Consider the following 25,000-nt stretch of genomic DNA (forward strand, 5'->3'; position numbering starts at 1 on the left):
GGAGCATGATGACCTTGTACTCGTCCGCGCCCTCGTCCACCACGTGCCGCAGGGTCAGCAGCTCCTCCCTGTTGGCCAGCACGGCGCCCCTCCAGGCCGGGTCGCCCTCATGGCAGATGACCACTTTCTTCTCAAAGGACTGGATGGCCTCGTAGAGGACCACGGGGTCTTCGTACTCGTCGGGGCAAGTGAACTGGTCCTGGGGAAGGAAGTCCACCTTCGGGTCAGGAGGACCAGAGAGCTGGCCCCGGCTGGGTGCAAGGCCAAGTCCACCTCCACGCCTCACAGTTGCCCTGAGTGGACGGAGGACACCTTGCCAACCCAGCACCCTTGGCCTCGGGGCCGTGCTGGCAGAGAGCTTGTGGCTTAGGGGCCTATGACTTTCTGAGGCGGTGTGGGCACTTCTGATGTCATTCTCTCTGGCCAAGTCCCCTCTTCCATCCTAGTGGGAGATCACCCCCTCCTAGGGGTCCCGAGGGCACACTGTCCCGGACACCGTCAAGAATACGCGACGCCTCAACACTCAGTTACTAAATCAGCAGCTCACTCATCAACGTCGTGCCGAGGAAAGGGACTGCGTTTTTGAAAGGTCATTTTTTTCCCCTGATGTTTCAGGCTTATACTTTTTTTGAAAAAGGGATGTTTACCTGGTGCAGCTTGAGGGACATCCTGAGAGCTGGCGCGACAACTTTGTGCAGCAGGTCGATGTCTGCAAACACCCACTCATCTTGGGCTGTTATTCTGAAGTCACCTTTGAAGAGGGTGTGGAGGCCGTACAGGAAAGAATCCAGGCTGTGAAACGAAGTCGAGTTCGTTCGTTCATACGGAGCCAAGGTGTTCAGGCTCCTGTCACCCTGAGCTGGCCCGGGTCTCCCTTGGGTCACCTCAGGCAGGATTTTACTGTCTTTAGGCTGATCCAGCAGAGGTCCCACTGAACACCTGACTCCACAGACCGTACTCAGACCCTTGTGACAACTGCGATGACGGTCACCTTCAGCAACAGCCACTGATGCTGTGGATCCCCGAGTGTGATGGTGGAGGCCCTGGTCAGAGCTGGCCTGCTGTGTCCACAGGCAGAGTGAGCGCTGAGACACGGGGCCGTCTGGCCCAGGAGCCCTGGGGCCGCCACTTCTTGGGAGGAGGCAGGGAGGCCAGGGGAAGAACCCAGGACCTGCCACTGGTCGTCTCTGTGTTTCTGGAGAGTGCTTTCGGACTATGTCACTCATAATAAAAATTGGATTCTCCCACCATATGGAGAGAAAATGACACCAAATGCAATCTCCAATTGGCCACTTAGATTCTCAGAGAACATCCAGCTCCCAATCCCACCCTTTTTTTTAATGACTAGAGGATGAGGCACGATAGAGGGGATTAAAATGAATGACGGAAGGATTTCTCAGGTTGTCCAGGTTTTTACGTTTCTAGGCTTTTTGGCTTTGTTTCCGTTTCCTGCATGTAATTGAGCATTGCCTGGGTGGGGAGCAGAGAGGTGCCCGGGGGACATCTTTCACGGTCTGGGTCCTTTACCTTTTGGATCAATGCAAGGAGTGGGTCTGGGAAAGCGACTCACTCTGTATTATGAGGAGGGAAAGAATGGTTCTTCCTTCATTCGTTGCCTCGAGTTCCAGTGATACACTCAGTGAGAGCCTCCTCTCAACACCCTGGCCTCTAACATCCCTGAGCGGGAGTGGGCAGCTGTACGAGAAACAGCGTCCCTGACAGGGTTGAACTGGGACAGAATGAGCAGGGAAGTGTGTGTGGAAGAGACTCTCCGAGGATGGAGCCAAGAAGAATTTAATGAGCTGGCTCGCCAAGCAAGACTTTGGATTCAATGCAGCACGCCAGACCCACACGTCAGGGAAATAAGCTCCACTGTTGGCTGTTGGAGCACGTCGTTGCGAAACACCCCAGCATCATTAACCTCCTTCCAGAACCCCCTTGAGGGGGATGCCAGGGCTTGGAGTCAGAGCAGACCGTGGGAAACGGGAGAAGCCAGGGTCTAGGCAGGTGAGGCAGGTGGGGCAGATGCTGTGGCCTCGAGGAGCCCAGAACCTTCCAGAAAGAGTCCAGGAGGCAGCCCTCCTGAACAGGCTCCCCCGACACAGAACAGAGACTTCCGGAAGCTGCCTGCGGTCCTGGGAGGGGAGGGGTGGACTGCAGAGCCAGGCTGGAGCAGTGCAGATGCAGGAAGGGAAGCTCTGAAACGGTGCTAACGGCTGTCACTGAAAATGGTCCAAAATGCCCCTGTCATCAGATCGGGGCGAAGTCCTGAAAAGAGGGGGTTGAACGTGGGTGGGTTTTTTTTCTGGAAAGGACCACAAGCACGCCTCGCTGCTTGCACAAAGGCGTAGAGAAATCACTCCTCTTGATGTGGGGCTGGGTGGGGACTGTGGGAGAGGGAGATGGAGGGACCTGCCCAGATGCCCAGAGCGACACGGGCAGATGGGAGAGGAGAGCCGGACGGTCAGCCCATCCTCTGCCCGGCGGCGTGTGAAAGCAGCCACAGACCTGATGGCGCGGTCGGGAAGAGGCCCTTCCACGGGACCTCGCTGAGTGCCTGTGAGCCCATCCCAGGTACCCAGAGATAGATGCTTTGCCGGTCCTTTCTATTTTCAGGGGAAAATGACACTTTGTGACGCTTACTGCTGTTCCATTAAAATGAGTCTCAATGCACAGATGAACATATCTATGAAACAGAAACAGAATCACGGACACAGAGAAGAGACCGGTGGTTGCCAAGGGGGAGGGGGGCGGGGGGAGGGAAGGATTGGGAGTTTGGGGTGAGCAGATGCAAACTACGATACATAGGATGGATAAACAGCAAGGTCTTACTGTAGAGCACAGGGAACTCGACTCAGTATCCTGTGATAAACCATAATGGGAAAGAATATTAAAAAAGAATGTATATATGTATAACTGAATCATTCTGCTGTACAGCAGAAATTAACACACCATTGTAAATCAATGACACTTCAATAAAAAAAAAAGTTTTTCTTAAATGAGTCTCCATGTAGAAAACAAAGCCTGGGGTAGAATTCCACTAGATTGATGGTATTACTCCTAGCACCTTTAAGGTACAGGCATCCTAAAAGTAAGGGTGCTTCATTGCCTGCCTTTTATCCTCAGGAGAATGAAGAGGAGGAAGGCAGAGATGTGACGAGCTGGGAGGCTTTGGCGGGGGGGAGAGCAGAGGTCTCCAGGTCGCCTGCAGCACATTGCTGACTTGCAGCATTATCGGGCTTCGTCTTGTTAAGACTCTACTGAGAGATGACAGGCTCCCACCCCCGGGCCAACAGCTGGAGTGGGGAAACAGGGTTACATCTGAGTCGATCAAGCTTGGCCTTCGTGGGGACTAGAACAGCCACCGCCCAGCCCCCTAGCACCGCCTTTATTTACTAAGTTTTTAGCACGCGTGCAGTGCCATGTAAGACCGGGCTTATCTCGGTGCCGCCGTCTGGCTCTCTACGTGTGGATGTAGAGATTGTCCCTGCACTGAGGACTGCTTGGCAACAAACTCTATAACGGGCCTTCTGTACCTCTTCTGCAGCACTCAACCCATGTTCCACGGAGTCAGGACTTGAATTATATGTCGCCTTCATAACTGTGTGTGCATGTGTGTACACGAGCGTAGGTGCACATTTGTGTGTGCGTGTGTGTGCACGTATGTATATTGTGCATGCACATAGGTGCACGTTTGTGTGTGTGCATGAGCATGGGTGCACGTGTGTATGCTCACGCCTGTGTTGGAAAGGATGATCCAGCCTCCACCTCAGAGTGACTCTGCACCCCCAGCAGACACCAACGACCACCGAGCTGGGTCTTCGCGCCACTCTGCTTGTACTGACTCCTATTCTTTCTGGTTCCGACCCCGTTTCCTATTCTATGATGACATAACCACTGGTGCTGCGTACAGATGAGAGGCTGGAGCCATCAGTACTTAAGCACATTCATTCATAACCTTCGTGGAAATGGCCATTTTCCAGCTTGAGGCTCTGGCTGTTGCTTGCAGTGCCAGCGGAAACTCTAGCCCCAGGTCTGCCTAAGGCTTATGCTTTAACGGGCCCCACCCAATTCAGCATCCTCACCCATCACCTTTCACAGCTTGAGGACGGCCAGTTGAAGCAAAGGTTGTTTTCACTCCTTGTATCGCATCTTTCTTTATCCACAGAGGAGTCCTCAGAGCTCTATTCTAGCCAGACGTTGCTTATGCCCCTCGAAGCCCTACTTTTGTTCAAAATCACTGACCAACTCAGCCCAGTTTTCACCTGCACCCTCTCCCTGGTTCTCGGCGCAAGGACATTTTGGCCCCCGGGGGACATCTGACAATATCTGGAGACATATTTTGGATGTCACAGCTGAAGGGGGGTAGAGGCCAGGCAGGAACGTCCAGGACAGTCCCCCCAACAAAGAACCACACAGCCTACAATGTGAAAAGTGCCACTGCTGAGAAACCCTGCTCTTTCAGAAAAAATAAAAGTAGCCTTAAAGATAGAGATTTTAAGTTTTGGACAGTGGGTCATTATCTTGGGTCCAGCGTCAATGAATCTGAGGATTCAGGTGGAAGCAAGTCTAATGCTGGGATGGTTTCTGCAGGACTCCCAGTGGACTCTCCAGAGTGACTGATACATCCATCTGAGTTAACTTCCAAGCAGGTCTGTACACCGCATATTTACAGACGGGCATCGTGAAGAGCCTTCTGCTGCAGCTTACCGCCATCTGTGGAGCGCTTGTAGAACATACGCAAACGATTAAGTGTGATTTGCAGCTTGGGTTTCCCATGCTTACTGATTAGTAATGGAGATTCCCAGAGAGCATGTGCTTGGTCCCGAGTCAGTGTCCTAGCTCAGAGAGCATCTCCACCTCAGGGACGGCAGCGCGCTTCACGCATGCTTCACTCCTCTGTGGGATCCCGCAACCGTGCACTGGTTGCACGGTTAATCACATCACCCGCAACCACGCTCTGTGGTCAAAGGAGCCGGAAGTATGAAGATTAATGCGGGCAAGAGGCGAAGGTCCCTGCTCTCAGTGTTCGACCACTGCTAAGGCACTCACTGATCACTCTCCAAAGGGGACTCCCGACAACTCATCTTTGACTTCTTTACATACAAAGTACATTCTCTTCAGGTGAAAATAAATAACTAAATACATTCTGTATTTTTTCTGTGTGATGAATAAAAGATCCTCTTCATTGCTCTGTTTCTCAGCGTTGGTTCAGACTAAGGCATTTTTGTGTGTGATTTCAATTTTTCTCGGCTTTACAGAGGTGTAAATGACACAACTGTAAGATATTTAGAGTGTACATCATGATGATTTGATAGACATAGATGGTGAAAGGCAGATTAAGGCCTTTGATTTGGGGGTTTAGGCTTCCTTTTAAAGAAGTTTTAAAACATAATTTTTAAAAAAACTCAAGAGAAATAGGAATTTGTGAACTCCTAAAGGTGTGGCTTTGAAAGGTTAATGTTTTATTTGTCTGATAAATGGAAGTTAGAGAAGTCTAATTATGATAAATATCAGGAAATATAGTAGTTTATATACGTGTGAGTATTGGAGATATCTGGATTATTCAAGGGCAACTCAGAATTTTAAATGACACGGATCTTGAACCAACTATATAAAACATTAACACCTTAATACACAGTTTTTCAGTGAACAGATTTTTAAAAAAGCCCCAGCTCTGAGCAACTAGAAGTGAGGCAGAAAGGTTGATACCTTACATTTTTCTGGTGGTTTGTGCATTACTAAGCACCTTCCATTCCATCAGCTTAGCTCATTCTCATGGATGCCTGTACAAGATATAGTATTATAGCCCTTTCATAGAAGAGGCAACAGGCCAGAAAGAGTTGTGAAAGAGGCTGAGGCAGGTGGGAACAAATATTCAGCATCTCAAGTCACACTGAAGGAGCATGGCAACCTCCTGGCCGCCTACCTCTCCAGGAAACACAGAGTTTCTTTAAAGTAAAGAAAGAACACTTGAGAAGAAAGCAATGGTCGCCCTCAAGTAGCTCCAAGGCTTTAATGTCCAAGTGCTGTAGGGACCAGCATATGGCAGCAAAGCTGGAGGCGAGGGGAACCAGAAGTTCCAATCCTGAGCTCGAATCTTGGCTCTGATTCTGTTGATATCTGGGTAAATCTCTTGTCCTCACGATCATCGATTTTTTTGCTGGGTCCATCCTTAGGATTGAATGTGTCCAGGGGTACTTGGAGGCTGGGGGAGAGGCTTGCTAAGAATCTTCTGACATGGGGGGCGGAGTGCACGTGCGTGTGGTTGGAAAATAAAGGACATGTGTCAGTGTGGGGAGGGGACAAATGCACCCCAGGGTCCAACATTCATTGTCCCCTGGGACCCATGCTTGAGTCTGAAAGGCACAGAAGACGTATCCAAGGGGTCTGGGCACTCAGAGTGCGGGGTGGCAGCCACTCCTAGAGGAGAGGGCACTGTGCCAGCGGGAGAGGGCCAGGTGCCACCCCAGAAAGACGGTGGAGTGGCCCTGAGCACAGGCCACACTGAGCTTGGACAGCCATGATGCCCACGTCAGCACAACTCGGGCCCGGACACTCTACAAAGGGAGCTGAAGTCGGTGAGGAGGAAACGGCGGGCACCGTGGAGCGGCCGCGCCACGTGGATGGGGGCGATCTGAAGAATTCCCGGGGGCAGATGGGACTAACTGTGACACCGTGTAGCAGTCAGGGGCAGGGGTCTAGAGCCTGGGCAGGACTCCGCCACGTCCAAACGTCACACAGATCCCAGCTCTGGGCTTTGGTTTATCCAGCTGTAAAACAGGGGCAGTAATAGCACCTACCTCATCCTCTTTCACGCCTCGAGAGAGGATGAGATGCATCTACTCGCTTCAGGCACTTAGCACTGTCCCCAGTACCTAGGGAGCGCACCATCCATGTTCACTGTGATTGTTATTCTCATGGTCACTGAACTGGAACGTCGAGGCAACACAGGCTTCAGATATAAACCAAGGACGCTTATCTTGCAGAATCTCAGATAATCAATGGAGAGCAATCGCGTGGTGAAAGGATCTCAGCAATGTGGTTACAAATAAATGCCAGATAAATTCAGAAATAATATTTCCCAAGCGAGAACTAGATAAAAGGCAAGATTTGATGACAAGCTTTTTAAAAATACATTTGGCCTCGTGGCGTTCAAGTGCTTCTGGGCCTCCATATCGATGGGATCAACTGCTATTATCTAGTGAAAGATGCTTCCCGAGGCTGGCCAGAGTACCAGAAGCAGGCTGGCTGCAGAAGAAACGATCTCCTGGCAGCTGTTCAAAATCAAAACTAGACTTCCAGACCCGGCTCCCAGAGAGTCTAAGCTGGCGATTTGTGATGGGGCCGGGGGCCTATATTCTGACTAAGCTGCTCGGGTGATTCTGAGGCGCTAGGGGTGATTCTGGGGACCAGAACACCGGACATTTCAGAGAAGCAGGGGAGTGGGAGCTCGGCGTGGGACCCAGGGAGCCTGGACAGGTTGGGCAAGGCTGGTCCTCAGGGCACTCCAGGGCAGGGTGCACGGTGTTAGCTAGGTGATGGAGAGTGACGGAAATGACGCCCACCAGCACCCGGCCAGCGACGTGGAAAGAGAGGGAAAAAAAGGCACCTGGGGACGTCCCTGGTGGTCCAGGGGGGAAGACTCCGTGCTCCCAGTGCAGGGGCCCGGGTTCGATCCCTGGTCGGGGAACTAAGATCCCGCACGCCACAACTAAGACCTGGTGCGGCCAGGATAAATAAATAAATAAATATTTTAAAAAGAAAAAGACAAAAAAGGCGCCTGTCAGCACTTCTGTCCCTTGAGGCAGTCCCGCCAGATCCCTGCTCCTCCGGCAAGTGCCCTAAGATTAACCAATGTACCCCCTTGTACAATCCAGGTGCTTTTCAAGGCAGCGTGCTGGTGCTCGGAACAAGTGAGTTTGGGCACAAGCTCTTCAGGACGGACTCTTGGTTTCCCACAGCCCTCGGGCTCTCCTGGACGTGAGCCCCACTGGTTTCAAAGCCAGGTTTTATGGGGCTTGTTGTTCTGGTTCAGGTCCCGCAGCGGGGGAGCCCAATGTGGGCCTCGGACCCCTCGCTCCTCAGGGGGGACCCCCTCGGTGGTGACTTCCCTCCCACTTGTGGGTCGTCATACTGGAGGTGCAGGTTCTGACTGGACCGTGTCTCTGCCCCTCCTGCCCTTCTCGATGTGGCCTTTTCTAATATCCTTAGTTGCAGAAAATCTGTCCTGCTAGTCTTCAGGTCATTCTCAGGGATAGTTGTTCTATGTGACGTGGTAGGTTTGGTGTGATCGTGAAAACAGGTGACCTCAGAATCTTCCTACGCCACCATCTTGACCTGAGCTGGACGACCTGATTTTAATCTCAGGACCGTGCGTCATGTTTACTTTATTTCTCTTCTAGATCCTGATTTCTGAGCTTCCAACCCCCATCTGTCAGGCAGACCTCAGTCATGACGGCTGGCCCTAGTTTGGGGTCTCGTCTCCAGTAGAAGGTCGGCAGGGGAACCGAGATTATGTCCGGGATTCCTGAAGAACACTCTTTTCCTCAGTCCGCTGTGGGTGAGAGCAGTGTGGACATGGCAGATGTGACCCCAGACTATGACAGTGACCTCCTGCCACAAGGTCATCTGTAAGGCTCTCAGCCTCCAGCACAGGACATCTAGGGCTGGACTGTTTGTCTGTCATTTTTCAAGCTTACATTTATCTTGACATGTTCTATTCTCTTAGAAGCCTAGTTACTCCAGGAGTCAGTAAAATTTCTTCTTCAAGCAAACATGTTGCTGCTGTGAATGCAGCCACCTTTTCACCTTTTATCTCTATAAATAGACCATCAGCTAGGATCCACTCATCACCTCTCATGTACTTGAAGACAGTCACCAAGCCATCTTTTAGCCCCTGTGGTCAGTGAAACTATCTTGACTTCCTCCTAGACATGCCTTTATATTTGTATGCTCTTGTTCAGTAGGAGACACAGTTCTACAAAGGGGACAGGCCCCAAACTCCAAATTAAAACCATTATTAGTGTTTGCTTGTCACATCCCTTATTAACTCATTCTATCTCCGTAACATATGGACGTCTTATTTGAAGACATTTTACATACCTGTACTCTTTTGCTCACTTGCATTCAGCTTATCATTTAAGCTGATTCTCAATTTGCTCATCCTCTCTAATTTTTCATGCGTGTATTTTTCTTGAGGATAGCCTATCAAAGCTATGTCACTGCTGTGAAGTCAAAATATTTCCCCAAGAAACCCATCAAATGAAGCAGAGCTTGTGACTTATGCTAAGCTGCTATATAAGACTTATCTGTGGAATAAGTGTTCAAAAATCATCTGTTAGGGCTTCCCTGGTGGCGCAGTGGTTGAGAATCTGCCTGCTAATGCAGGGGACACGGGTTCGAGCCCTGGTCTGGGAAGATCCCACATACCGCGGAGCAACTAGACCCATGAGCCACAACTACTGAACCTGTGCGTCTGGAGCCTGTGCTCCGCAACAAGAGAGGCCGCGATAGTGAGAGGTCCGCGCACCGCGATGAAGAGCGGCCCCTGCTTGCCACAACCAGAGAAAGCCCTCGCACTGAAACGAACACCCAACACAGCCAAAAATAAATAAATTAAAAAAAAATCATCTGTTAGTCTTTAATAATAAATACGTGAGAATGACTTGTTAGGTCTCAGAAAGTACACTTAAGGGCATACTCCTGAGTTAAAATTATACGAGATAAAGCGCATGTGCGCACGCACACACACGCGCGCGCGCACACACACACACACACACACACACACACACACAGATCATAAGCCACTCCTACTCTGAACATAAATAAAACCGTATTGAATAAAATACTAGCAAAGTGAATCCATCATTGCATAGATAGAATATATCGTGACCAAGTAGAGCTTATCTTAGAATTGTAAGGATTTTTTTTTTTTTTTTTTCTGGCAGACTCTCAACCACTGTGCCACCAGGGAAGCCCTGTAAGGATGTTTTAATGAAGAAATCTATTAATATAACCTAGTACATTAATAGATTTAAGAAGAATTTCATCTGAATGTGAGCCCTCAAACTTTGAAAGAATTCAACATCGTTTCCTGATGAAAGCTTTAGCAGTCTAGGAAGAGAAGGACACTCCTAACGATGAAAATGGTCTAATAGAATCCTAAAACAAACCTTATTTTTTAACACTAGAATATGACACTTGCTCCCCATTAACGTCTGGCTTAATGTGAGGATGCTGTGTTAGACCGAATAATGGTCCCCCAAAATGTCCATGTCCTAATCTCTGGAACCCGTGGTTATGTTACCTTACAGGGCACAAGGAATTTTGCAGACGTGATTAAATTGAGCATTTTGAGATGGGGAGATTTTCCTGGATTATCTGGGAGGGCCCAAAGTAGTCACAAGGACCCTCATAAGTAAAAGAAGGAAGTGGGTGAGGTAGAGTTTGTCAGAGAGAGATTGGAAAAGGCTACACTTTGGCTGGGAAGATGGAGGAAGGGGTCTCTGGGATGCAGGCGGCCTCTAGAACAGGGGATGGATTCTCCCCTCAGGGCCTCCAAAAGGAATGAAGACACCTTGATCTTAGCCTAGTGAAACCCGTTTTGTACTTTTGATCTCCAGAACTGTAAGACAACTAACTTATGCTGCTGTAAGCCACCGAATTTGTGATAAGTTGTTATAGCAGCAACTGGAAACTAACACAGATGCCCACCTCCAGCGGGAGGTCAGAGCCAACGGAACAGGAAATAGAACTGAGTATAAATATAGGAACGAAAACAGCAAAACTGTCATTATTTGCAGATATGTCCTTCCAGCAGAAAATCAAATAGAATTAACTGAAATAATGTTTATAACAGAGTTCGGTAGAGGTGCCCAGGACGAAATCGATATAAAAAACTAAATACAGTTAAGTCCCCTACATACAAACGAGTTCCATTCCGAGAGCACATTCGTTAAGTCCAATTTGTTCATTAAGCCCAACAAATTAGCCCAGGTACCCAACTAACACAATCGGCTATATAGTACTGTATTGTAATCGGTTTAGAATACTTTCCACATAAATAATACATAAAAAACAAACACAGTAAAGTACACAAAAGCACAACCACTTGTAGAGGATGCATGCGTGTGACAATGTACGTCAGACACGTGAACTAACTTACACGATTGGACATGCAAACGCACGTTCGCATCTTTGAAAGTTGTAAACTTGAAGGTTCGTATGTAGGGGACTTACTGTAACTTTCCTGTGTACCAGCAGTAGCCAATTAGAAAATGTGACAGGAAAAAAAGGATTCTATTCATGGTCACAATAAAACGATAAAATACCTAGAGACAAGTCCATTAAGGATTACAAATCTCCAAAAAAGTGATGAACTATTATGGAAAGACATTTAAAAAACTGAATGATTACAAAGATACACCATATTATTGACTGATGTCCATTCTTTCCCCAAATTAATCTGTGAATTTAATATATTCTAAATCAAAATTCCAAATGAGGTTTTTATAAAATATGAGTCTAAATTTCACCTGAGGAGAATATGAGGGGTAGCAGGCCCACCATAAAGACAAGCGCACCTTGAAATATGGTACAGGACTGCCTGGTGAAGCGAATCAGTCCCAGATAATCAAATCTTTCCCTAGACTAGCAAGAGTATCATTCCCAGATTTACCTCATCACTATGTTTGCAACAAGCAGAGCCAACATGGAGTATGAGAAGCTGTTTGAAACAAAAAAAAAATCCCATCAAAACAAGGCTGACCGGGCTTCCCTGGTGGCGCAGTGGTTGCGCGTCCGCCTGCCGATGCAGGGGAACCGGGTTCGCGCCCCGGTCTGGGAGGATCCCACATGCCGCGGAGCGGCTGGGCCCGTGAGCCATGGCCGCTGAGCCGGCGCGTCTGGAGCCTGTGCTCTGCAACGGGAGAGGCCACGGCAGAGGGAGGCCCGCATACCACAAAAAACAAAACAAAAAAAAAAAAAAAAAAACAAGGCTGACCAAAGCAGCTGCTAGGCATGGTGCTTATTCAAGGAAAAAAATCAATAAAACAGACCAAGCTACACACACCTGGATCAGGAATACTGGAACAAGTAACACAAAGAACAAGATTGAAGAAATCTGAAAACATGTTGTATGGGAATGGAAAGAGTGAAATCGCTGAAGCATTTTATTTGCAATTTGTAAAGAAAATTTGAAATTTATAAAAAACAAACAAACAAGCTTCCCATTGATCCAACAAAAGATCATCTGCTTGGATGCTGTGAATATCTGAAGACTCATTTTGTGATGTGGAGTCCAGAATCTTCTGAAGCCCTTCTCAAAGAGTATTCCCTATTTACAGTATTACAGCGGACTGTTTTACAAAGCCCACGAAGGAGGCTGCTGCTAGACTTCAATCATCAAATTCAGCCCCAGATGACCACAAAGGGAGCTGCCTGGGTCTAGTATGAGGCTGAGTCAGGTAGCAGGGAAGAGAGGGGCTAGAAGCAGGTCAGCTCCTCCCCAGGGTATTTCCTAGAACACAGATCAACACAACACTTCAATTGGTGAGCATTTCTCACCTATGAAGAAAATCATAAAGTTCTGGGCTGTGGGTGTTGAGAGACTAGCTGTCACAAACTCTAACCACCTTGGTTCTCACCTTTTCCTCTTAGTGACTCAAGGCTATAGTCTCCAGAGAGGGACGGAGGGACTGCCAACCACACGACGTCACCCCTTACCAATGCACGCACGCCACGGAGGACGCCTGTCCATGGCTCGCCAACAGGAACGACTCAGAGCCGTCCCCTGCAGCAAGGGCATTCGGAAACACCGTCGACAAGTCTCCCTGGACTTGTTTACCCAATGGCCAGGCACTGTGACGGCTGTTAAACAAGCACACATGTGGCTTTTGCCCTTAAGCAGCCTGTCATCCCACCTAATAACCCCCAAACACACTCAAGTGGAGAATCAGCAGGACCCCTTTGCAGAGCACCGGATCAACAACACAACACAGACATCTTGAAGAACGTCCAAGTAAAGGAGAACCCACTACACAGAAGCTCTTTCTTTTTCAGCTCCCTGGGTCTGTATGATTCTCAGCCTTGGCTGCATGTTGACGCACCCGGGGAGCCGTAAAACAGTCCCGACGCGTGGTCCACCCGCAGGGGTCGTGATGTGATCGCTCTGTCCTGGGGTAAGGCCTGGGCATCGGGATATTTACAAGCCCCTCGGGAGATTTTCATGTGCACCAGTCAAGATGCCTCTGACGGACAGGCAGAATCCAGAACATCCGGTCCACAGCTAACTACCAAAGGGGCAGTGTGTGAAATGGCACCAACCGGGGCGAAGAGGAGATGACTGACGAAATTCACAAGAGCGGTTTCCCTGGAGAAGGAGGAGGTCGGGGCAAAGAGCACAGCCTCATCTGTGATGCCAGTTCAGGGGCTTGTTTGTGAAGGCAAGACCTCAGGGACCGAGGGTGAAGGAGGGTGAAAGGGGCCCGGAGAGAGTTTAAAGCTAAACACAAAATTGTTTTGTTCTTTAAGAAGAGAAACTTGCAGAAAGAGAGTTTGAAAAAAGCAGGAGAAGCAGCATCCAATCATCAAAGGCCCACAGAGTCAGGGCAGGGCAGGGGCTGGAGTCAAAGCACAGAAGTTACAATTTTCTTTTGTGAAGAAAAACGAGGGAAGGGAACTAACGTTTTTTTGAGCATTAATTGCGCTAAATACAAGGCTAGGCACTTTGTATGCATGATTTCATTTAATCTTCCCAGAAATTTTGCAAGGAACCTTGTAACATAGAACACCCTATACCCAGAATTCTGGGGTTTTGACTGTTCTGTATTACTGCTGTTTCCACATCTAATTCTCCAGATCACCGCGGTTAAAAAGTCTTCTCAGGGCCCAACATGATTTATTAGGGAGAGAACACTCTGGAAGAAGTAGGAGCCATCTAACTTTAAAATAAAGAAAATGATGGACAAAAATCTGTCCAACATATAAAATGCCAACTGGTGTCTGTGACAACTGTTTCCCCAGGTACCTGATGGCCATGCCGTGAGCCGCGGTCCCCAGAGCTCTCCTACCCAGGATGCAGAGTGCGAAGGACAAAGTCACCAGAGGAGAGTCCTCGTCACTGTCTAGGTGCTTCGAGGGCTGGAAGAACAAGGATGTCAATTCAGCTTTCACGTGGGTTCCGGACCAACGGACAACCATAAATGCAGAGGCTTTCCCTGTGTCACCGACGGTGGTCACCCGGGCCCCATTAAAGTGACCTGACAGATGGGAAACTCTGCTTCCTGAGTTTCTCTTGAGGTTGGACGTGGAAAAAAAATTTTAATGGGGAAACTACCTTAGGAAAATAAAGGGGCTGGCTGGCCTATTTCCCTGGAATTGTGAATATGGCACCCCGAGGTCAGGAAGATGGTGAGAGCTTGCAGTCAAATGAACCACCACCTAACCCTGGGCAACGCCCACCTTAACCCTGGGCAACGCCCACCTTAACCCTCAGCCACCAGGAGAGGCTCAGTGTGGGTTAAGATCTCAGCACACATTCTTCTGGCTGCATCTGGAGGAAGCAGACTCTGCCACCTCCTCTTTCTCCCGCCTGTTTTCCATCACTCATGCAAAGGTCAAGGACCTGGGCTAGTGTCATAATTTGGTTTACCCTCTACAGGTCACACAACACACCTCATCAGCTGCTGAGAAGGCCATTTCAACTTGGATCTACCATTTCCTTCAAAAACACATTGCGAGAAGCTTTCCAAATCCTGAGAAGCAGAGACGACCGACCCCCTCCACCTGCCTACCTCCCCTTTCTCCTTGCCTGCTTCCTTGTCTTCCTCTTCTAAGATGTCATTGTCCTTGGTTTCATTTCTAAGAGGCTGCTTTCATCTCCAGAAGCGTCCTCAGCACGTGAGCAACGATGCGTGCGCACACACACACACACACACACACACACACAAACCTACAGGAGTAGCTTGGACCGTCTGATTGCTAAACAGAATGTGCTGGTCCACGATTCAATACGTTCAGCAAATCCTCTGCATTTCAGCACAGATATACTCTGTACAGAAATCTCAGAAAGTAACTCTAAACAAAGAAGTGTCCAGAGTTTTAAAACTGTGAAGGAGGCTTAACACTGCACTGACTCTGAACACAGTAAAGAGGAAAACGTACCTTCAAGGCCCCTTCACTGGAGACATGGTATATGAATTCTTCCATTTCATTTTGCTTAATTGTTAAACAAACATTTAGCCCAATACTAGTGTCCTGGGACTTCCCTGGTGGTGCTGTGGTTAAGAATCTGCCAGCCAATGCAGGGGACACGGGTTCGAGCCCTGGTCCAGGAAGATCCCACATGTCGCGGAACAACTAAGCCCACGTGACACAACTACTGAGCCTGCGCTCTAGAGCCCGTGTGCCACAACTAGTGAGCCTGCATGCCACAACTACTGAAGCCTGCGCACCTAGAGCCTGTGCTCCGCACCAAGAGAGGCCACCGCAATGAGAAGCCCGTGCGCTGCAACAAAGAGTAGACCCTGCTCGCCAAAACTAGAGAAAGCCCACGCGCAGCAACGAAGACACTTAATTGTTAAACAAACATTTAGCCCAATACTAGTGTCCTGGGACTTCCCTGGTGGCGCTGTGGTTAAGAATCTGCCAGCCAATGCAGGGGACACGGGTTCGAGCCCTGGTCCAGGAAGATCCCACATGTCGCGGAACAACTAAGCCCATGTGACACAACTACTGAGCCTGCGCTCTAGAGCCCGTGTGCCACAACTAGTGAGCCTGCGTGCCACAACTACTGAAGCCTGCGCACCTAGAGCCTGTGCTCCGCACCAAGAGAGGCCACCGCAATGAGAAGCCCGTGCGCTGCAACAAAGAGTAGACCCTGCTCGCCAAAACTAGAGAAAGCCCACGCGCAGCAACGAAGACCCAATGCAGCCAAAAATAAATTAAATAAATAAATTTATATATATTTAAAAAAAAGCAAATACTAGTGTCCTTCCTCTCCTCTATTTCATTATAGTCTATAGTATAAGAAAGAGATTATTAGAGAAATGCAAATTAAAACTACAATGAGGTATCACCTCACACCAGTTAGAATGGGCATCATGAGAAAATCTACAAACAATAAATGCTGGAGAGGGTGTGGAGAAAAGGGAACCCTCCTGCAGTGTTGGTGGGAATGTAAATTGATACAGCCACTATGGAGAACAGTATGGAGGTGAAAGCGGCAGGGGGAGGTGGTGTGATGAACTGGGAGATTGGATTGACATATATACACTAATATGTATAAAATGGATAACTAATAAGAGCCTGCTGTGTAAAAAATAAATAAAATTAAATTAAAAAAAAAAAAAAGAGATGGTCTTTACTAGGCTCCTTGCTTTTTAAACTTGCACTCAACCCCTCAGCCCCACCTCCCCTACCTACCTCTTGCCTCCTCCGTGCACAGTACTGAATCCACTCCAGGTACACGTTGCAGTAGCTGGCTCGAGTGATGCCCTGGAGACACGGGACATAGTCGTCATCGATGTTCATGTTGAACATCGCAAGGTCACGCTCAATGTAATGCCACTTGGCAAAGGGCTGCAGGGACTTGAGAAGGGATTCGTTTCTGATCCAGGAAATCAGTTTGGGGGATGTCACCATATAGTATATTATACTCTGCCAAGAGAAAGCAAGATTTTGAGCCCTTATAGCCATTCCAAAGCCAGAAAGACTTTTTCAACTATATTTCATAAAATAAATCCACATCAGGGAGGTATGAGACATGAGATCCCCACAGGCAGTGTAATTTGTATTTCCTGCTAGATTTAATGCACAGCACCCACTGGAGATGTTTTAAAATGTTCTCTCTTGAGAGTCAGTGGAGGGGAGAGGGACGTGAGAAGAGGAGAATGCTAGCAGAATGTTCCAGAACAGAATCTCCTTGGTGAGAAAGAATGACAGGCGGCGCCACCCTTTCTGAGAGATGCACACAAAAGCATCATGGTTTCTTTAGGCTTCCTGGAGGCCAGGCTGGGCTGATGCTGCTTGGAGAGATCAGGGCACGTCCTCCTCCAGGGCCTCAGACAAAGAGTGTGTCAAGAGCTAAAGCAACAAGGTACTTATGGAAAGTACTTATGATGTAAAATTGTTCACACACACACACACACACACACACACACACACACACACACACACACACACACACACATAATCCTGGGTACCCAGACAGTGGACATCTGTGATGTCTTCAAAAATAACCCATGTGTCCTCCTTCATCAGACATTCCACTTAGGAATCCAACTGGGGAAAATGCCACCCTCGGGCTTTATGATTCTGAGCTACAGATTTATTGAAAGCCATCTTATAGTTTTCGAATGAGTTCATCCTTCAAGAAGGCTAGCATCCAGCCTGGAGAAGTAAACATGTGACAGAGAAAAAGAAAAATCCAAGTCTGCTGTGGACACATCAGGAACAGACGGTAGTATCTACGGACAAGTCCCTTGCAACCTCACTCCGCTTTCGTTATCACAGGAAAAGGGAAGTGGCTGGTGCCACCGGGGGCTGAGATGGGTCCGGGAACACAGCTTGCATCCTGTGTGCAAACTGAGAGTGACGGGAGGGGCAGGGGCGGCGTTTGATGCAAAGAAGGCAGTGGCTCTTGCTCCAGTAGAATCCAACCCTTCACTGATGGCCTTCTCCGATTATAAAAGGCATTCTGGCCAAGCAAGAAGACAGAAAGTAATGCACATGGGGTGAACGTGAGCAGGGCTTAGGCGACGGAGGTGAGTAGGCAGAGGGGCCCTTTGCTAGGCAGCACCCCCCAGCTCCCCTCCTCTTCCTCTCTTTAGCTGGGACGTGAAGTCCAGAGCACCAAGGTCAGAGGTTGCCAAGGTGTCTGATTTCAGGTTACTGCGGGAGTTTGAATGCTGAGCAGACAGACGCAAGTGGTCTCTGGATTTGGGCAAAACCACGGCAGACGCCTGACGCAGCCTCTCTCTGCTGTTCGGACCGAGGGCAGCCTGCAAGTTGGAGAAGGCTCATCTGTGGCTCATGGTGTGTGGTCTTCCTGCTTTGAGGCATAACCTCTGTTAGGCTCCATCATCCACCTGATCCCCGAGCGGGGTAGCGGAAGCATCAAGTCCGCAGAGAGTAAGCAAAATTCAGTAGTTCACGTTTCCCCAACCTCTGCAGCTTTGCGTCCAAGCAGCACTGCTGGCCTTAGGAAACCCCTTCAGGGGAGGGAGGGAGGGAGAGAAGGAGGAAAGGAAAGAGGAGAGGAGGAAGAGGCCAGGGGAAGCTGAAAGCAGAGGGGCAAAAGACACAGGCACTAATCATGGCCACTCTTCATCACTGTTTTGAGGTTTAAAATGAGATCATGCATATGAAGCACTTAGCACCTGGCCTGGCACATGGGACGTGTGCAAAAATCATAATAATCATCCTATCTTTGGCATCTATGACTTACCTACCCCCCAAGCTTGAGGCCCAGGGAGGGCAGCAGTAGCTGAGCTCAGGAGAGGTTTCGAGCAGGGCATTTGGAAAGAGGAGACAGCTGAATCTCCCGTGGTCACCAGAGTGCACATCTAATATTCAAATACGTAAATCAAGACTCTGGAGGCTGTTCTATTTTCTACCAGCTGGCGGGGTAACTTAAAGCTTCTATGAGGTAGATGGTCTAAGTGCTCGGTCCAAAGTCACGAGCCAAAGAGGAAACGTGACCGTGTGATCAAAGGCACGGCTTCTCAGCTGGCAATTACAAAGGCAAGAAAGAAATCTGGTCTGTCTAAACACCTGGCTCGAGCAAACATCTGGTCTAGTTTTTCCTCGGTATGTCCTAATCACGTGTACCAGATAGAAATAACAAACAAAAATGGAAAGCTGAGCGTTAACCTTTTCACTCGTTTTTAGGGAGGAATGAAAATAAGCCCTCCACCGATGAAGTCAGAATAGTTAACAAGAACTTTGAATCCCAGAGGCTCAAACTCCCTCCTCCAGTTCTGGCAAAGTCTTGCAGCGTTGGCTTCGGAGTGGAAACGCTTGGCTCTCCCTCGGAGTCAGTACCAACTCCTCTCACTGGGAGGAAACAGAACCACTCCAACTGGCTGCAAACCGTACCCCATTTCCCCTTTATTTAGGCAGAAATCCTGTCAATGGGACGGTGTGAAATCCTTCAGAATCTGTCAGGATGAAACGGATCTCACACTAAGTCAAACTGCTAAGTCAGGATGGTGACATGAATTGACTGCGTGGAACCTGATCCGTGTTGAAAGCAGGGCCTCTTCTGAATTAATTCACCATATCTGGCTCCTCTGGCAGGGATCCTCCTGGTCTCTCATTTTCATCGCAGATCAGCATATTCTCCCAGACAGCGCATTCTAGGAGGGGGACCTGGCAGGCAGGCCCACATCCCCGGGTCTTTCCACCGTATCCTGCAGGGCAGGTGATAAGCGTATCTCGTTTCTAAGAGTTGTGCAGAAATAATGGTGGCTGGGAAAGCAGGCCCTCACAGAAAGCTGATTTCTTGATGGCTAGAGGGTTTGAATCACTAATGAATGGAGGAGAGATGGACGAGGCACCAGGGAAAACCTCCAGTCATCAGAAAGGAAATGATTTCAAATATATTCATAGAGGGTGGGGAGAACTGACCCAGTTTATTACGAGATTAAAAAAAAAATCCTTTTGTGCAAAGGAATTATTCCAAGCTTTTCTTTCTGTCCAATAAAAATAATAAAAAGAATGAAACCAAACCCCTGAAACTTGAAGCAGTTCAGGGCTACAAAGGCAATTTCGTTCACTGAGTAGCCTAGGCCAAAGAAGAAAATATTCTTTTTTTTTTTAATTGGAGTATAATTGCTTTACAATGTTACATTAGTTTCTGCTGTACCACGAAGTGAATTAGCTGTATGTACACATGTATCCCCTCCCTCTTGGACCTCCCTCCCCCAGCCCCCCACCCCACCCCTCTAGGTCTTCACAGAGCACCAAGCTGAGCTTCCTGTGCTATACAGCGGATTGACATATATTCATTTGGTTTTACCCTGAAGTGCTGTTTTTTCTGTCGTCATAGGCACTCAGCACTCCTGAAATTTCCTTGAACTAACTGTACCAGGGAGATGAGGAGAGTTTCTGGGCTGCCGGTCCCCGAAGGGTAGGAAGGCACTGAGCGTGATGTTTAGAGAAAGTCTCGCGTGAACAGGCCTTACTGGTGCTGATGTGAATTACCAGGAGGGACCATGAGATCTATCTGCCCCCAAGTCTCAGCCTCTCCCAAGCACTGGTTCTGTTTCTGTTGAGCACAAATGTCTGGAGTGGTCCCCAAGCCTAGCTGCGTGTCCAATCACCTAGGGAACTTACTTCAAAATATAGGTGTCTGGGGCACTCCCCAGGTGCACAGAATGGGAATTTCTGGGCAGGACGTGGCCACCTGTAACGGTCTGGCTGGCTGGGGGATCCTGATGCCCCAGGTCTGCCCCCTGGCTCCTGGGAATCACCCGATGGGTCACAAACCATCGCCCTGTGCGCCTCTCCTGCCCGCACGCCACCCCCACCCCGCCAAGCTCTCATGTCGGCATCACGGCCCGCTCGCAGAAAACAGGGTCAATGGGCTGTCTTCCCACAAGCCCACTGTCTCCCGGCGGATTCTGGGGGCCTCCCTCAGCTCTCCGCCACTCACACGTTATCCTGGGTTTGTTTATCAGATTGCAAACTGTCATTTTAGAAAACGTATAGGGAATCAGGAGGCACGTTACCAGGAGTTAGTGTTACCGAGTCCAAGCTCACTCTGCTTGCTGCACGACAGGCCAATAAATCGGGAGACGAGGTGCTGAGGCAGGGAATACGACGTTATTCCAAAAGCTGGCAGACCGAGAAGATGGCAGACTAGTGTCTCGAAAGAACCATCTTATTGGGGTCTGGATGCCAGTTTCTTTTATAGCACAGAGAGGGGGAGGGGGTGAGGAAGTAAAGTAAAAAGGCCATACGTTTTGCCAATATCCCTGGAATGGCCAGCCTCGGGGAGGGGATGTGTTAATTTCTTCTTTCTTGCAGCCATCCACAGGTGGACAGGGGCCAGAGGTCCCCCTGAACAAAGGCACTTTGGTTTAACCTTCAGGCAGAGGGGCAGGGTTCCCCAAGGCAGGCCATTATGTACAGACAGGATCCTTTTAGTGAACTAAAGCAGCGGAAAGCGAAGGTTAAAGAAAAAAAAACAGATCCAACATGGAGTCCGATTTGGCTCTTTTCTTTCTTGCAGCCACCCACAGGTGGACAGGGCCCAGAGGTTTCCCTGAACAAAGGCACTTTGGTTTAACCTTCAGGCAGAGGGGCAGGGTTCCCCAAGGCAGGCCATTATGTACAGACAGGATCCTTTTAGTGAACTAAAGCAGCGGAAAGCGAAGGTTAAAGAAAAAAAAACAGATCCAACATGGAGTCCGATTTGGCTCTTCCCTGTAACATTAGGAGAGGAGGAATGTGAAGGGAGGGAGAGAGACATCAAAAGGCAGGTCCTGGCACGAAGCCCCCACAGGCTTCTGGAAAAGCCAAGCAGGTGGACCCAGAGGGGCACCGCAGCGCTTCGTTCTCCTCTCTCACCCACTCGGCGACCTGCTGGCCCCATCATGTGAGGCCTGTCTGTCCACACGTCCGGCCCGTGGAAAAGCCGTCTACAGGGAGCTCCAGATCCACAGGGACGCGGCTCAGTCTTGAACTCCATCCTCGCCACTAATGCTGGAGCAGATCCTGCAGACTCTGGCCTACACCTGGATCTCGTCCGTCCAGACTGGATGGCTCAGATTCTGCATTACCTGGAACCTTCGGTCATCTAAAAACCAGGGGCCCCTCCATAGGTAAGTCACCACACTCGGGTCTGGGGGCCCACAGAAGGAGCAGGGAGTTGCCAGAAGGGAAAGAGAAAAGGTTTCAGAGGATGGGGAGGCAAATGGCAGCCTGGACCCCAGGGAGGATGTGAGGGGGAGCTGCCCTGGGAGCTCAGGTTGAAAGAGAAGCACAGGAAGAGGGGGCTGGATGCAGCCATGCAAGGGCGCGGATGGGGAGGGCACACGTGCATAGCAAAGGGCGGGGAGTGGAAAGCCCATCAGAAACAACAGCACAGGGCTATGGAGGCACACAGACAGCCCTGCCCTATTCTTCCAGTCTATTTTAATCGATGGCTATTCAGCAGTTACTTGTGTTTTTGGTGTGCTCGTGAGAGGAGGTGAGCTCCAGGTCCTTCTACTCCACCATCTTGAATTGCCCCTTCTGTCCTGCCCTGTTCTTGAGGCACCAAGGAGACATGTGGCTCCAGGGCTCATCCATCTGGCCCATCTAGAGTGCTGTCCCCAGCTGCCACCTCGGAGTAAGCTCCCAGCCCTGGCACAGCTGCAGTCGGCCCCTGGATCTAGCCCCCCTGCGATGATCCCATCCTGTTGCCACCTAGAACTAAAGCGCATCCTCAAGGGACCCTCTCCTTTGGGAGGGAGGCACCAGAGAGAGCTGGTTGCCATTTAACATCTGTTTTCTCCTTTTTCCATGACACACAATTTCTGTCTGGGTTCATGGCTGCCCAGAATACCCTTTCTAGATCCCCCTTGAAGCTGGCATATGACAAGCTTCTGGCCAATGGGACACAGCTACAGCATACTGTGGTAACTTTCAGGAACCTTCTTTTCTTTAAAAAAAACCAAACCTATTTATTTTATTTATTTATTTAGGCTGCGCCGGGTCTTAGTTGCGGCATGCAGGATTTTCATTGCTGCATGCGGGCTCTTAGCTGCGGCATGCGTGCGGGATCTAGTTCCCTGACCAGGGATCGAACCGGGGCCCCCTGCATTGGGAGCGCAGACTCTTAACCACTGGACCACCAGGGAAGTCCCTCAGGAACCTTCTGAAGGAATAGCTTGTGCATGCCCTTGGCCTTCACTTTCTGTGTCCCTCTCTCCATCCATTTAAGCCTGAAGATGGGGGAGACACTAAACATGGTGGAGCTGGGAGCTGGAAGGAACCTTGGTCCCTGAGGACTTGGAGCAGAGCTTCATTTACGTGTGAGAGAAATACACTTCCTGCGTGTGTGTGCCACTGGGATTTCACGGCTCACTGCCAAGTCTAATACCAACTGATAGACCCAATTTCCCAAGAGTTGACTCTATGAAAAACTTCTTGGGTCTCAGATATAACGGTCAAGGGAACAAACATGGAGTCGCGAAGCAAAAGATCACAACTTCCTGATTCACTTCCCAAATCTTCCCCAATTTGTGTGAGGTTGGGCAAACATTTATCATTTTGTGTGAGGTCTGGATGTAAAGTTTTGCATCCCTCTAGCACACACAAAGGTGGTGAGCACGAACTGCTCAAGCCGTTTTAAATATTCTGCCACAGAACATCTCTGTCGCACCAACATTTCTTGCTGCAATAACCTTGGGGTGTAATCATTAGGAGTTTTTTAACCTTCTGATTTTCATCGTCTGAATTCTACTTCCTGAACAATTTAGCAGCTACTGCTGCAGACGCTGGGGCTCCCCCAAGTAGCTATTTCCAATTTCTAAACGTCCTCCTTTTTAGTTGGTGGAAATTTCTGAAACTTTAGGTGCCTGTGTTATCTTTTCATTTTGTATTTCCTTATTTCTGCTGGACCACTTGTCTCAGCCTCAGCTGGCAGAGAGTTTGGGGTCTCAGGTGGATGAGTTTCTTCATTGTGAACGGCATTAAAACCCAGGGCTACCACCATGCAAAGCAGTCCCTCAGAATAGGAGCCATCACAGACACCCTCAGCCACAGACACCCTCGCCCGTCCCGCCCCCCTTAGAAAACACTTTCGCCCCTATTATCATGCTGCATCCTTGGTCCAGTCTCACATAAGTCTCCTCTAGGAGACTTATTCAAAACCAGCACATGTTCTGAGGCTGAATACAGGTTGAGCAGATGTAGGTACCGAGCAACTGAAAAAATGTACTAGTCCCCATACGAGTAAGAAGAAAAGGCTGTCATAGCTAATCCTGATTGGATCATTTAACTTTATTTTTGCATTTTTATCATGAGCTTAAAAAATTAACTCTGGTTCTAAAAGGTAGAAATTTGCAGATCCTCTAAATTGATCCTTACAACTCGTAAAAATTGAGGTCTGGTCATACTTCCAGGATGTTTCCATTTGTCAAGCAACTCATGTGGTGTTAAAAGTGGAGAAGAAGATCCAGGCAAGAAAACAGACTACCTCTTCGCGCCCAGGCTTAGGATATGACTTGGGGCGTGCACGTCAGGCCAACCCAAAGCCCTCGAGGCTTTTTCACGAAACCGGTGGCTCTGAAACCTAGCTAAGCCTCTGATGCACAAGCTGTGGAGAAGCTTCCTAAGCTCTTTACAAAGCTTTCCAGGAGCCTCTGGAGCCAGCCCAGCATCATTACTCAGACAAGGGTCTGGGACCCGGAGCAATACCTTGATGTAGTATCGGATGAGGATCCTTCGGAGGTCAAAAACCTGCAGCATGGTGGCCGCGTTGTTGTCCATGATGCTGTAGCCCTCCAGGATGTACTGCGCTCGCGTGATCTCCCAGGTGAGCCAGCGGAGGTTAAAGGCGGCATTGCAGGACAACAGGTGGAGCGGGTGACCTGGTTTGCAGCAGCAGCAACCTCTGTCATCCTCATCGCCCTCTGTGATGGCTTCCACTTCCCTCTGCTGGCAGTAGGTTCCTGGCAGAGTAACAAACACGATGGCAGTTGTAAAGAGGTCGTAGGATAATCTTCGTTTCGAATGGATTTTCCCCTTGCCCTTATTGAGGGAAAGATGCTGAAGAGAGTCTAGAAATCAGGAGATTTGTGTAGTTCTTAGTTCAAACGAGTACCCCCAAATAAGTCACCAATCTTACAATCATTAATGCTTTTTTCTTTTTCTTTTTTTTTGGGCCACGTGGCATGTGGGATCCTAGTTCCCGGACCAGGGCTCCAACCCACGCCCCCCTGCCCTGGAAGCACGGAGTCTTAACCATCGGACCACCAGGGGAGTCCCATAATCATTAATTCTTTTATTC

The 25,000-nt window shown here is 49.1% G+C and overlaps 1 protein-coding gene across 1 annotated transcript; it reads right to left on the bottom strand.

Annotated features, from left to right (window-relative positions):
• Window positions 1-4: 4 nt before the first annotated feature.
• LOC114485289 (pecanex-like protein 2) lies at window positions 5-24,770 on the bottom strand (the record flags this gene model as incomplete). The annotated part of the gene is made up of 5 exons (XM_028486460.1): window positions 5-199; window positions 648-792; window positions 14,030-14,142; window positions 16,426-16,659; window positions 24,409-24,770. Coding segments are annotated over 5 exons (1,049 nt in total), but the record flags the coding sequence as incomplete, so codon positions are not given.
• Window positions 24,771-25,000: the final 230 nt, after the last annotated feature.

Source organism: Physeter macrocephalus, unplaced genomic scaffold (genome assembly GCF_002837175.3).
Source record: "Physeter macrocephalus isolate SW-GA unplaced genomic scaffold, ASM283717v5 random_1290, whole genome shotgun sequence".
NCBI classification, from domain to species: domain Eukaryota; kingdom Metazoa; phylum Chordata; class Mammalia; order Artiodactyla; family Physeteridae; genus Physeter; species Physeter macrocephalus.